The sequence below is a fragment of the Globicephala melas genome, chromosome 3, assembly GCF_963455315.2.
Source record: "Globicephala melas chromosome 3, mGloMel1.2, whole genome shotgun sequence".
Taxonomy (NCBI): Eukaryota; Metazoa; Chordata; class Mammalia; order Artiodactyla; family Delphinidae; genus Globicephala; species Globicephala melas.
In genome coordinates this window covers 61,666,523-61,681,012 of record NC_083316.1, presented here as the reverse complement: position 1 = coordinate 61,681,012, position 14,490 = coordinate 61,666,523, and the positions used below count along the sequence as shown (strand labels likewise).

General features: G+C 40.6%; 1 protein-coding gene across 2 annotated transcripts in view; it reads right to left on the bottom strand.

Annotated features, from left to right (window-relative positions):
• SCAMP1 (secretory carrier membrane protein 1) overlaps positions 1 to 13,928 on the bottom strand; it is a 99,571-nt gene extending 85,643 nt beyond the window's left edge. For both annotated transcript variants that reach the window (XM_030846412.3, XM_060295924.2), the window contains exon 1: positions 13,727 to 13,928. In XM_030846412.3, the coding sequence (XP_030702272.1) occupies positions 13,727 to 13,783 (57 nt within the window). In that variant the 5' untranslated portion in view covers positions 13,784 to 13,928. The remainder of the gene's footprint in view (positions 1 to 13,726) is intronic.
• Positions 13,929 to 14,490: the final 562 nt, after the last annotated feature.

Here is a 14,490-nt window from a genome sequence, read left to right as displayed (position 1 = left end):
CCCAAAATATATGCACTAAAATTATAAAACTCTTAGAAGAAAACACAGGAGTAAATCTTCATGACCTTGGGTTAGACAATGTCTTCTTAGATATAACACCAAAAGCACAAGCAACAGAAGAAAAAAACAGATAATTGGACTTCAACAAAATTTAAAACTTTCCTGCTATAAAGTATACCATCAAGAAAATAAAAAGACAACCTACAAAATTGGAGAAAATTTTCACATATATTTGATAAGTGACCTGTATCTAGAATGTATATAAAAAAACTTTATCTCAGTAATAAAAAGACAACAGTTTTTAAATGGGCAAAGGATCTGAATAGACATTTCTTTAAAGAAAATGTACAAATGGCCACTAAGCACATGAAAAGACACTCAGCATCACTAGCTATCAGGGAAATGCAAATCAAAACCATAATGAGATACCACTTCACACTACTAGAATAGCTATAATAAAAAAGATAGTATTGGCAAGGATGTCAAAAAACTAGAATCCTTACACTCTCCTGGTAAGAATGTAAAATGGTACAGCCATTTTGGAAAATACTTTGGCAATTACCAAATGACCTAGCAATTCCACTCCTAGGTATACATCCATACGTCCACTTGTAAAAAACTTGTACAAATATTCATAGCAGCATGATTCCTAACAGCCAAAAGTTAGAAACAACCCAAATTTGTATTAACTGACAAATGTACAAATAAAATGTAGTATACCCATGCAATGGAATTATAATTTGACAATAAAAAGAAATGAAGTCCTGATACATGGTATAATATGGATGAACCTTAAACACACGATGCTATATGAAAGCTACCAGTCATAAAGACTACATACTGTATGATTCCATTTGTATGAAATGTCCAGAAAGAATATTAGTGGCTGCCTAGTGCTGGAGAAGTTGGGAGGGAAATGTGGAACGGCTGCTAAAGGGTATGGGGTTTCTTTTGGGGGTGATGAAAATGTTCAAAAATTGACAGTAGTAATGACTGCACAACTGTGAAAATACTAAAAATCACTAAATTGTACCCATTAAATTGGTGAACTGTATGGTATATGAATTATATCTCAAAGTTGTGTTTTAAAAAGATAATCAAAAAAATAATCAGATGTAACATTTCTTGGAAGAAATGTTGCCAACCAGCTATAAATCCATGTCTTCAAAATCTAAGTACCAAATCACTCACTGCCCTCATTAAATAGAGAAATGCTCATTAGGAAAGTAAAAAGGGATGGGGTAGGGGGATTGGCAAACAGGGACTACAATGACACCAGAGTTCGAATACTTACAAACTGGATACTTTATTTTAGCATTCTGTTATATGGAATCATGAAAATTTCTTCTGAAATTTGAGAAACTGGGTAGCTAAGAGAGCTAGGCGCCCCAATACTAATGCACAGACATAAAAAGAAAAAGGCTGATCACAAAGAACAGGAAAATATTGGTCATGTCTGTTCAACTGACTGCCAAGCTCAAATGACCACTAATGAATGAGCCACTGAACTAATATCCTAAGGATGGGAGGACATCCCTTATTTCCAATAAACTCTCAAGAGATTTTTGCAACAAAAAGTTTGTTTTATCATACATAGTGGTTCTCCACCAAGATTGAGTTTTCTGTCATTCATATTAAATACTGAAATAGCAAAACAATTACCGCTAAATGTGGCAAGCAAAGATCTGTGAAAAAAATTTTAAAAGTCTTAGTATTTTGGTCATATTATAGGCAGTCAACTTTTTTTTTTTAACATCTTTATTGGAGTATATTTGCTTTACAGTGGTGTGTTAGTTTCTGCTGTATAACAAAGTGAATCAGCTATACATATACATATGTCCCCATATCTCCTCCCTCTTGCGTCTCCCTCCCACCCTCCCTATCCCACCCCTCTAGGTGGACACAAAGCACCATTGAGCTGATCTCCCTGTGCTATGTGGGGCTTCCCACTAGCTAGCTACTTTACATTTGGTAGTGTATATATGTCCGTACCACTCTCTCACTTCGTCCCAGCTTACCCTTCCCCTTCCCCGTTTCCTCAAGTCCATTCTCTACATATGCATCTTTATTCCTGTCCTGCCCCTAGGTTCTTCAGAACTTTTTTTTTTTTAGATTCCATATATATGCCTTAGCATACAGTATTTTTCTCTTTCTGACTGACTTCACTCTGTATGACAGACTCTAGGTCCATCCACCTCACTACAAATAACTCAATTTCATTTCTTTTTATAGCTGAGTAATATTCCATTGTATATATGTGCCACATCTTCTTTATCCATTCATCTGTCGACGGACACTTAGCTTGCTCCCATCTCCTGGCTACTGTAAATAGAGCTGCAATGAACACTGTAGTACATGACTCTTTTTGAATTATGGTTTTCTCAGGGTATACGCCCAGTAGTGGGATTGCTGGGTCATATGGTAGTTCTATTTTTAGTTTTTTAAGGAACCTCCATACTGTTCTCCATAGTGGCTGTACCAATTCACATTCCCACCAGCAGTGCAAGAGAGTTCCCTTTTCTCCACACCCTCTCCAGCATTTATTGTTTGTAGATTTTTTGATGATAGCCATTCTGACTGGTGTGAGGTGATACCTCATTGTAGTTTTGATTTGCATTTCTCTAACGATTAGTGATGCTGAGCATCCTTTCATGTGTTTGCTGGCAGTCTGTATATCTTCTTTGGAGAAATGTCTATTTAGTTCTTCTGCCCATTTTTGGACTGGGTTGTTTGTTTTTTTGATATTGAGCTGCGGCAGTCAACTTTTAAATGTAGTTTTTCCATCTCAGATTAAATATATGTTTTACAGAACATTTACTTATCTATTTATTTATTTTTGGCTGTGTTGTGTCTTCATTGCTGTGCACGGGCTTTCTCTAGTTGCAGAGAGTGGGGGCTACTCTTCATCACAGTGCGCAGGCTTCTCACTGCAGTGGCTTCTCTTGTTGCATGAGCTCTAGGCGCGGGCTTCAGTAGTTGTGGCTCGTGGGCTCCGGAGCACAGGCTCAGTAGTTGTGGCACACGGGCTTAGTTGCTCCACGGCATGTGGGATCTTCCCGGACCAAGGCCCGAACATGTGTCCCCTGCACTGACAGGCAGATTCTTAACCACTGTGCCACCAGGGAAGCCCCCAGAACATTTTCTTATGAAATGATTTCTGGCTAAATGACCTACTCTTGTTAACTTAGTGGTTAAGCTCTTCAGACAGTAATTAAAATCATACCACCAAATCCAAATCTACAACAATATATCCATGGGGAGAAAATGTTCAGAGTTCCAACTGTGACACCAGGGATTCATCTCCTGCTAGCTTCCCATGATGTCAAAAAGTAATCATAATCACAACTTTAAAAAATATTAGACTCAAATATAATAAAAAGAACACTAGATATCCTTTTCAAAAACCATCAACATTAAACAACCAAGTGTACAACTTTCCAACATTTAAACAAAGTTTACATCACAAGGTGATTTGTCATAAAAATAAAATGAGCTCTCATTATTATTACCCTCAGTTCAAGTTGTGATATATAATAGCTTCTAAAATCCCCACACTTTGTAAGACAACCAGTAATTTCTATGTTTTGTTTTTGCTGCTATTTGTTAATACCAAAAGTTTAAAAGTTAATAAAAATTAGAGTCTGCCTTAGGAAACATAGGCAATTTAGGGATAAAATAAACGAGAAGAATAAATAATCACATGTTGCAACCAAAGATAATCTTGCACCATAATTTATTTCCTTTATCTGTTATATTAAGAGCTTCCCATCTTTGTCTTAATCCAAAAGCTAAACTTCTGGAACTATAAGAAATGTAAAAAAATAAAAAAATAAATACTGAAGGCAGAAAAATTAAGCAATTTGCCTAAGGTCACCTAGCTAGGAGGCGAACAAGCAAATCTAGGCTGCCTGGTTCCAAAGCCACCCTTTTACCAACTCCCCTGGGCCACCTCTGTAAACTTCATTAACTTCTTCCTCTAAGCCCCCAGCACCAGGCTAAGAACACAGAAATGTTTGTCTGCAATATATATATAGCTCACAGAATATTTTCTTATGGACTCAACTCTAAATGGTGGTTAAGTTCCCCCTGAGATTCAAATATAAACATTTCCATAAAATTTTTTTTAATCAAGTAGAAAAAGCATGTAACACTTCTTTGAAGCTTAGGGAATACATTAATTTACATTTTTATAATATGCCACTTACTTGTAAGCAATTCACTAAAATTTATGACTATTTGAGATGCCAAAAATTAGGTATGCTAGGCCATAAATAAAACCACAAGACTGGCTAAATCAACCAAAAGAAGCATCAACAGCTTCGGGAAAATTGCTAAATGGTAGTAAAATTACACTAGTACACCAGCCCCTGCCGTGACTGGCCCATATTCTTGATGCATTTTTCCTATCACCTACCACCTTCCACATATATTCCTCATCACTATATGAGAATTCTAACCACCATTGGAGGGTTCCCACAGATAAAATGACTGCCAGTAGCATATATACAACTCTGCCTTTGCTTATTTCTCTTGAACAAAGTGGAAACATCCAGTATTTGTTGTGTACATATTGTTTTTTCTATGATATGCATTGTTTTGGCTGTGTTTGATAAGAAAAAATCTTTACTAGCTACATATACTAAATCACTTGCATTCAAATGTCTGATTTATTTTTCTTCTATTAACAATCAATTTAGAATTATAATGCATACCTATCACAAATCCTTTCTTCCTAGTTTGAGCTCACCAATACTCAAAATGCACTACACTTTATAATATACACTTATTTGCTTCATTCTTTTAAGAGGTTCCAACAGTTCTGCTGACATGCAAAAAAAATTCACTAATTCATCTGTACTCTGTAAAATAAATGGAAGTGTCTCTTTTAAAGAAAAGGAAAAGTATCAAGTTGGTAATATTGATGTATTTAGAATTACATTCTAAAAACAAGTATAAAACCCACTATTACACTTTTTTTTTTTTTAAGTTTTGAAACAAGCAGAGATTAGAAGGAGTTGCAACACTAGCTCTGGCAATTTGGGAAGCTGGGAGAGCTAATATATATACTCTAGGGACTTCAGCAGGTACTTGGGAGCCATTTTGCATGAAATATGAAGGGCTTTTTAAACTAAAATATTTCATTTCTTTTGCAAGAACACAGATTAAGAATAGAGATTTTTCAACGAGGGTGCCAAGACCATTCAAAGGAGAAAGAACAGTCTGTTCAACAAATGGTGTTGGAACAACTGGATATCCACATTCAAAAGAATGAAGTTCGACCTTACTTCACACCCTATACAAAAATTAACTCAAAATGAATCATAAAGCTAAAATTAAGAGCTAAAACTATAAAGCTCTTGGAAGAAAACACAGGGATAAATGTTCATTACCTCAGGTTTGGCAAAGGATTCTTGGATATAATGTCAAAACAAAAGCCACTAAATATAGGTAATTTGACCTTAATCAGAATTTAGAACTTTTGTGCTTCAAAGGACATTAACAAGAAAATTAAAAAGTAATCGACAAAATGGGAGCAAATATTTGTAAATCGTATATCTGGATAAAGGACTTATATCCAAAATATATTTTTAAAAATCATTTATAACTCAATACTAAAAAGACAAATAACCCAATTTTAAAATGGGCAAAGGATCTGAATAGACATTTCTCCAAAGATGACATACAAATGGCCAATAAGCACATAAAATATGTTCAACATCATACAGTCATCAGGGGAATACAAATCAAAACCAAAATTAGATACTTCACACTCACTAGGATGGCTACAATTATTAACAGGTAACAACAAATGTTGACTAGGATGTAGAGAATGCGGAACCCTCATACACTGCTGGCAGGAATATAAAATGGTGCAGCCACTTTGGAAAACTGTCTGGCAGTTCCTCAAATGATTCAACATTGTTACCAGAAGACCCAGAGATGCTACTCCTAGGTATATACCCAACAGAAATTAAAACAAGTGTTCAAACAAAAACTTGTATACAGATGTTTATAGCACCATTATTCATAACAGTCAAAAGGTGGAAACAACCCAAATGTCCATCAACTGATGAACTAGCATTACTAATTCTCATAAGCACCCCATGCCAAACGCCAGGGAGGAGATTATTGAGATTGCTATCTGCGTACACACTTACAAGGATTTCTTGTGGCATTTCTTGCACAGGGAAGACACTTGGTACAAAGTCAAATCCAACCAACCTCCACATCATCTTTTATGCCCATACATATTAAAAGTTGGGAAATTTCCTTCTTGTGACTTAAAAACATCCCATAGCGTTTGGACTTTCATTACCACCAAAAACTAAGTACAACTTTAATTATATCATGTAGACCTCTTCTATCATTTTTAACTGTATTCGGTCTAAATACAGGTCTTTTTCTTTTTTCATAAATTTATTTATTTTTGGCTGCATTGGGTCTTCGTTGTGGTGCACAGGCTTCTCATGGCGGCTTGTCTTTGATGTGGAGCACAGGCTCTAGGCACGCAGACTTCAGTAGTTGTAGCACGTGGACTCAGTAGTTGTGGCTCGCAGGCTCTAGAGCACAGGGTCAGGAGTTGTGGTGCCCGGACTTAGTTGCACTGTGGTATGTGGGATCTTCCCGGACCAGGGCTCAAACTCATGTCCTCTGCATTGGCAGGTAGATTCTTAACCACTGCACAACCAGGGAAGTCCCTAAATACAGGTTTGATTCTTTTTTTTTTTTTTTTTTTGGACTGCATTGGGTCTTCATTGCTGCGCACAGCTTTCTCTTTGTTGCACAGGCTTCTCAGTGCGGTGGCTTCTCTTGTTGTGGAGCACGGGCTCTAGGTGCGCGGGCTTCAGCAGTTGTGGCTCGTGGGCTCTAGAGCGCAGGCTCAGTAGTTGTGGTGCATGGACATAGTTGCTTCACGGCATGTGGGATCTTCCCCGACCACAGATCGAACCTATATCCCCAGCATTGGCAGGCAGATTCTTAAGCACTGCGCCACCAGGGAAGTCCCTACAGGTTTGATTCTATCACTATTTGGGCAAGAAGATATTGCTTTGCATTCACCTTTAGGCAATTCTGGTTGAAAGAAACAGACTCTGCACACAGAAAGAAGGATGCCAGGTTTCACAGAGGCTGGAATTCTTCAAAACATGGCAATATCTCTTGTAGTGCAAGAGCAGCTTGAATAAGGGACTGGAATTCTATAAAATGACCAGAAGCCCTGGTCAGACAATTCCTACTCTAGTGCTTCATGATTTGCATGATAGATAATTTGGCTCTTTCCTCATGTCTTTCCGTGGTTATTCCCGCTACAACTACCTGACTTTTTCTCTGTGCTCTCACAGAGAAAGATAGCTCCTGAGAAAGATAGCTCAGTTAACTATCACTGTTCTCGTTGGGGCAAAGTTTTTGGACCAAGCGATCTTATCTGCTCCTGATCAGCTCAAAGACTGGCTTCTGCTTGATAAGATCAGTCAGCTAAGACCAGCATGGCAAGTATCACACAGTAAAGGACATGATCACCTATGTGTAAGTAATCACTTCAGGCTGCTCCCTCAGTAGATGCTGGGGCTCAGAGCATAGCATCCTAGAACATAAACCCTCTTCTCTTGAGATGATCAGACTCAATTCCAATATCCAGTAGATTAAAACATGACAGAATTTACGCATTCACAAAATGGTCCATAAGGGTACAAAAATGTAACAATTAGAGACTTTTAAAGTAGAAAAAGAACTTGAGACACAAATCTCTGCCTTAGCATCTGTGATAGGTCATGGAAATTCTGTTTGAATTCCTTCAAGTGCTGGGGAACTCCATACCAAAAGAGCATTATCAGGCTATTCTAATAGATTTTTTTAAATCTTTATGTTAGGACAAAATCTATTTTCATATAAACTCTGCCAATTGGCCTTTTTTTCCTGAAGCAAGAACACATTTATTCATTCAACCAACTAAGAACCCTTCAAGCATCTGTATATCTCAAACTTCCCTTTAGCCTTCTGTAGACTAAACCCATTGAGTAAACTTAATTTTCCTAGGACTTGATTCCAGACCCATGGTCATTCTGTCTTCTTCTTGGGAACAACCTATCTTGTTCAAACCAGTCTTCAAATATGCACTGAGAACTGAAGACAATATTCACTGGATGGACAAGAACAGAATACTGTAGATTCATTTTTAAGAACTGGTCACTAACTTCATTAATCCAATATATATTTTCAGGAACTACATAACACTGTGATTCATATTAAGAAAATATCCAGTAAGTTTCCTGGATCTGCATTCGACACTAGTAAATATTAACTGCACTCCAAAAAACCTTTCTGGTTGCGGGGGGGTGGGGGGGCAACATCAGCAAAAGAACAGTTTACATTCAAAATTTTCACACTCACCATCATTTCTTTTACAATTATTGTAAAAGCCAAGGACCCAAATAAAACATGCTCAAACACTAGTTTTGTCTTTCAGCATTTGTGAGAGGTACCCCGCCCACACTAGCAGCCTCCCATCGTACCTGCCTGGGAGCTTACACTGCCGTAGGAGATACTCAATCTAGACAAAAGGTTTTCACATATCTTAAGAGCGTAGATCCAGGGCTTCCCTGGTGGCGCAGTGGTTGAGAGTCCGCCTGCCGATGCAGGGGACACGGGTTCGTACCCTGGTCCGGGAAGATCCCACATGCCGTGGAGCGGTTGGGCCCGTGAGCCATGGCCGCTGAGCCTGCGCGTCCGGAGCCTGTGCTCCGCAACGGGAGAGGGCACAACAGTGAGAGGCCCACTTACCGCAAAAACAAAAACAAAACAAAAAAAAGAGCGTTGATCCACAGCACCCTGACACTATACCCTAAATAAAGAGACCGTCTCAGAAAGAATTACAGATGTGTTTTAAGCGATAGTTTGAACCCATATAAGATTAACAAATTGTTAAGAGAGTTGTACCAGCCTGGACTAAAAGAAACAGAGATATTTCAAATTGAAAAGAGGTTTCTGGGCTCCCAATTTTCAATGGGAAGGAAGCAGACTGAAAAATACTACTCCAGTTACAAACTGGAGTAATTTACAGAAAAGAAGGACTTCTCAGAGGGTAGAGCCAAAAGCAGAAGAAAATAAGATTAGAAAAAGACTTCCAAGGTAGTAGAACTGGGCCCTAATCAAAGAACTCTCATTGCCCCCAAAGTAGGGGACCCTGACTAATGAGCCTGGCTGGATTTCAGACCTGCTGTTTGTACCAGCGACTGCTACATGCCTCCCACTCCTCCATTTGATGGGAGTTCTATTGAGGTTATCCTGTACCTGTCTCACCATTTTACACTGGGTTTATCTTTTCAGTTCCTAGGTCTGTATCAAGAGGGACAGAGTTCCTTTCATCAAGATGTGTAGTCTAATCCTCCCACTCCTTTTCTGAAGCTGGGCTGGTTTTGTGGCTTGTTTCGACTAAAAGAATGTAGCGGAAGCGAACTGACTCAAGAAGCCTTGTGGCTTTCACTCGTCTTCTTGGAACACTACTACCACCACGTAAAAAGCCCAGGCTATTCCTAGGAAAGGCCACATGAAAGAGCACCAATCGCTGCCCCCACTGACAGCCCCAGGTAACTGCCAGGTAGTTGAGCGAGGACATCTTAAACCATCCCACTCTAGTCAAGCTGCTGGATGACTGAAGCCACATGAGTGACTCTAGACAATAACATTTGAAAACAAACTGTCCAGCTAAATGTAGCTCAAATAACAAAATACTGAGCAAGTAATTTTTGTTTCAAGCCACTACATTTTGGGATTACAGTCAATCGTCCCTTGCTATAAGCAGGGTATTGGTTCCAGGAGCCCCCTTGGATACCAAAATCCTCAGATGCTCAAGTCCCTTATATAAACTGGTGTAATGCAGTCGGCCTCCATATCAGCAGATTTTGCATGTATTTGTTACACAGCAATAGATAACTGAAACAGAGGTAAATAAAATAATGATGCATCTTAATTTGATGAAATATAATCAGCAGCTCAATGGATTCTTTTTAAAAGTATCAACCTGAGGAAAAGAGAGTGGGAACTCATGCAGTTCACATGAACATAAAATACCACAGACCATAAGTTACTACCGCTATGTTCCAGATTAATGCTGAAAGATAAAGAAAAAATCCTTTCCTATTGCTATCCAATCTCCAGTCTTAAAATTTTAAATGGCTAAGGGAAGAGTGGCATCCACTTTATTGTAAATGAAAACAAAACGGGTAACATCTTTGAATTATGGGTCTTTTTTTGGGGGGGGGCTGCATTGGGTGTTTGTTGCTGCGTGCAGGCTTTCTCTAGTTGCAGCGAGCGGGGGCCACTCATTGCGGTGCGCGGGCTTCTCATTGCGGTGGCTTCTCTTGTTGCAGAGCATGGACTCTAGGCCTGCGGGCTTCAGTAGTTGTGGCTTGCGAGCTCTAAAGCACAGGCTCAGTAGTTGTGGTGCACAGGCTTCGTTGCTCCGCGGCATGTGGGATCTTCCCAGACCAGGGCTTGAACCCGTGTCCCCTGCATTGGCAGGTGGATTCGTAACCACTGTACCACCAGGGAAGCCCATGGGTCTCTTTTTAAGACAAAGTTTTCAACTTCAACTAAACTGTTAGGATACCACTGATATTACTGCAACTAAAGATACCACTGATATTACTGCAACTAAAAAGATAAATAAGAACACTGAATTGTACGCCATTTTAAATAGATTATTTCAATAGAGTAGAATTAATGTTTGAGGCCAAAATAAAATGGACAGTTGCTCAATTTTAATATAGAGTTCTTTTATTAGGGAGGAAGCATGTGAAGTGACAAAGCACTAGGATTCAGACAACCTGGGTCTACTCTTAGTAGGGTGACCTAGGGCAAACCACTTAATTATTTTTAGCCTTGATTCCTCAACTATGACCCTCCAAACAGCTACTATTAGCACTCTAGAAGATTAAAAGGTAACATGAACTTCACCAAATTAATAAGCTAAGAATAGTATCATCAACTATAATTAAATACAGTTCCTTGAATTCCTATTAATACTACCTATTATTATCTAATTAAAGGCACCATGCATTGAGCACTGATAACACACTAAATGTATGTTCACCTAATCCTATTAACAATCCTATGGAGAAGGTACTATTGATATTATTCTATTCTACATAATAGTAAACTAAAGGTATAGAGAGGCTAAGTAACTTTCCAAGGTTTCACAGCTGGTCAGTGACAAAGCCAAGATTAAATGCAGTTTTGGGTTTTTTGTTTGTTTGTTTGTTTTAACTCTTGAGCCAAAACTTTTAAATACTACATGAGAGCCTCAAGTCCAAGCTCCAAACACAGGACAAGAATTTTGGTGAAAGAAATGCAAACAGAGAATATATAGTGCCATCAGCAATTGACTAGGAATCAGGTGACCTAAATTCCAATGCCAATTCTGCACTACCTACGCCTCGATGTAAGACAATGGGCAAGTTAGCAACGGAAATCAAATAGTTTTTAATTAAGAAGAAATTAGGATGGTTGCCAAATGTGAAATATATATTTTGAAAATATGAACTTTATTTTTGAATACTGAAATATTTCAAATATTGAAAATAAGAACAGATTTGAGAAGAAAGATGACGATAAGGTAACACAAAGATGCACCTGAGAACTTTTTATATGTAAGTAGAGAGGACCAGAAATGCTATTTCAAGAATCACATTTACATAGAAGGAAACCAACAGTAGAAAGAAGAAAGAATATGCTATAAATGTAAAGCTTTACTTTGAGAGGAGGAAGGGCAGCTGAATTTAAGTAGAAAAATCAAAGGTCAGATACACAATGCTCTGACAGTCACCGAAAATAGGGAAAGATCATAAACAGAAACGTGTACAACCAAGTCTTCTTTAGGCCTAAATTATCCATCCTTTGAGGCATTTTATGAACCTAAATAATCACTGTCCTCTGAATGCACCCACTTATAAAGAACAAAAAAGTTTATAATTTTATGCCACAATGAATATTTAAAGCTACTTTTGGGTTTAGAATTATTACAGCAACCTTCTGTACAGCAAAAGAGGAAAGTGTCATGGCAACATTACTTGTCACAAAAAAGCAGTCTGGTCTAAGAAGCCGACAATGTCTCGCCCTAACAAGAGAACTAGCTACGTAAATTACGCCAGGAAATGGAATGACAGAACAGAAAACAGCCAAACTGTCAGATGCTGAATAAACAGCATCAATGAATTATTTGAACTAGGAAGAGCTAACAGGTTCTTAATGTTATACCTCAAAATATTCTAAAATAATACCCGTTTGGCAAGTGATGAGATGTCTCTTTAGAATGTTTATGATTTAAGACTAATCCGATTTTCCACAACATGGGATGATGGAATACTAAACTTCTGGGGGGAAAAAATTCTACTCAAAGTATAACCATATCATCTTTAAAACCTAAAAGTTTCAGGCCAGGTGTAGAGAATTTTCTTAAGTGCTATTAGAGGCAAAGGAATAGTTGACTGAGTCTATTCTACATTTCTACAGTGAGTCAAGCTGTCAATAATAATCAGAATTATTAAGTTAAGATAATCCTCCATGAAATTAACAGGCAAACAACCAGAAGAGGGATGTTTTTCCTTTTCTAGAATTCTTAATAAGAGATAAAACCAGGAGTAAAAGAAGAGATGTAAATTCAACAAGCCAGAAGTGACCCTTGTAGGACCACAAATTAAAGTTACTATTGTACCTAACCAGGAGAAATTAACCAACTTCGAGCAACAGAAACAAATTACACGTGCTAAACAGCAGCACTCATTAAGAAACCTGGAGTGGTACTTTTTAAGGTATTTATATAGACGTTGCATTAAGTTAGGCGCAGATAATGAACACCTTAGTCGTCTTCCTTTGCCGGTTTCTATGCCAAGCCCTCTCGAAGCTGGGATCCAAAAGGTATACTCCAAGAAAGAAAGAAGCTCATGTGGGAAATGGTATCCTCATTCAGCTGTTCAGAGAACAGCTGACGCACAAGGAGCCTGGAAAATATCCCGTCGTTTACCTTACTAAGAGCGGTTAGGAAGGAAGATGATCGTCCACGTGCACTATTGTTTCCAGGTGTGTTTATTTATATTTAACTTACGCTTTGTTATCAGTACCCTCAACCTCAGGCAAATGGTGGGGAGGAGGGGTGGCAGCGCCGCTGGTGGCACCTGGGCGCAACACAAGTTTAAAAATTAAAAACAAAAACCTTTTATTTTTAATTGCAGCGTACTCGGTGCCCTCACCTCTCCTCCACATCTCTGCCATCACCCACGCAGCTCCTCTCAGCGCCGCCTCGGGTCCCCATGACAACCCCTCCCGAGGGTGAGCCCCCCTCCGCCGTGTCCCGGCCCCCGCCCCTGCCCGGCCAGCCACACTTACCTGACAGGTGACAACTCCACCTGCTCTAGGTTCTCACTCTCCCCGCTCCCGAGAGGCGGGCCGGGAACCCCGAAGCCCCAGGAACCCTCACTCCCGAGCCAGGGCACGACCCTCTCCAGTCGGGGACGCGGGGAGGGCCGGCCGTATGGGGAGCTCGGTAGGTTCCACTCCGACCCCAAAACGAGTGACGCGTGGGCCGGAGCGCGACCCCACCGAGGGGTGCGGCGGCCCCGAGCCCCTGTCTTAAGGGGCTGAAGGGGGCCGAGTGGCGGGCGCGAAGGAACTTGTCGGTTTAAACAAACAACGACGCGTCACGGTGGCGGGAGATGCTGGGGACGACGCTCACCTTGAAAGGGTTGTTGAGATCCGGGTCTGCAAACGGGTTACTATCAAAATCCGACATCTCGCGCTCGGCGTCACCCACCCGACCCAGGCGCAGAGAGAGACAGAGAGGAGGCGAGGCCGCCGCCCCCCTGCGCGCTCACGTCGCCGCCGCAGCCGCCGCCGCCGCCGAGCAGATCCGGGTGCAGCTCGCGAGGCCACCCAGCCGGCCGTGCCACTGAGCATGCCCGGTGCGACGGGCTGCCGGACGCCGGCGCCGCTCCTAGTTCGCCATCCCGTTCCTCCGAGCCGCACTCCAGCACTCCGGGCTTTAAGTACGACCGAGTAGGAACTAGGGGCGGAGGAAGCTGGGAACAGTGGAAGAAGCGCGGAGGTGTTCTGTGTTAAGCGCATTTGGATGAGCGGAGCGTCCGGCTGGACTTGGTTGTGTTATCGATTTAAAATCGGCGCCGTGTGGCCAAGCTTGAGTTACGGGAGAGGTAGCACTTTGTTGGCAAGAAAGACGTACACTGAGACCACTTCCCCAGGTTGGGAAGGCTGCTTGGGACGCAGGCTGCACACCTGGGGAAGGAGTGGCAGCTTAACTGGGCTCAGAGGCGCGGAGACCTAGAGAAGCTCCGCACCTGTAACCACGGATAACGCCCCGTGGGGCCTTGTCCTCACTAATGAATTTCGCACACCCCTGATTCCACCTGGAAATCCCTGCCTCCCGTCTTCCGGTTTTTTCCGACTCTATGTTGCTGCTAAATCACGGAGACCAGCCGTGGT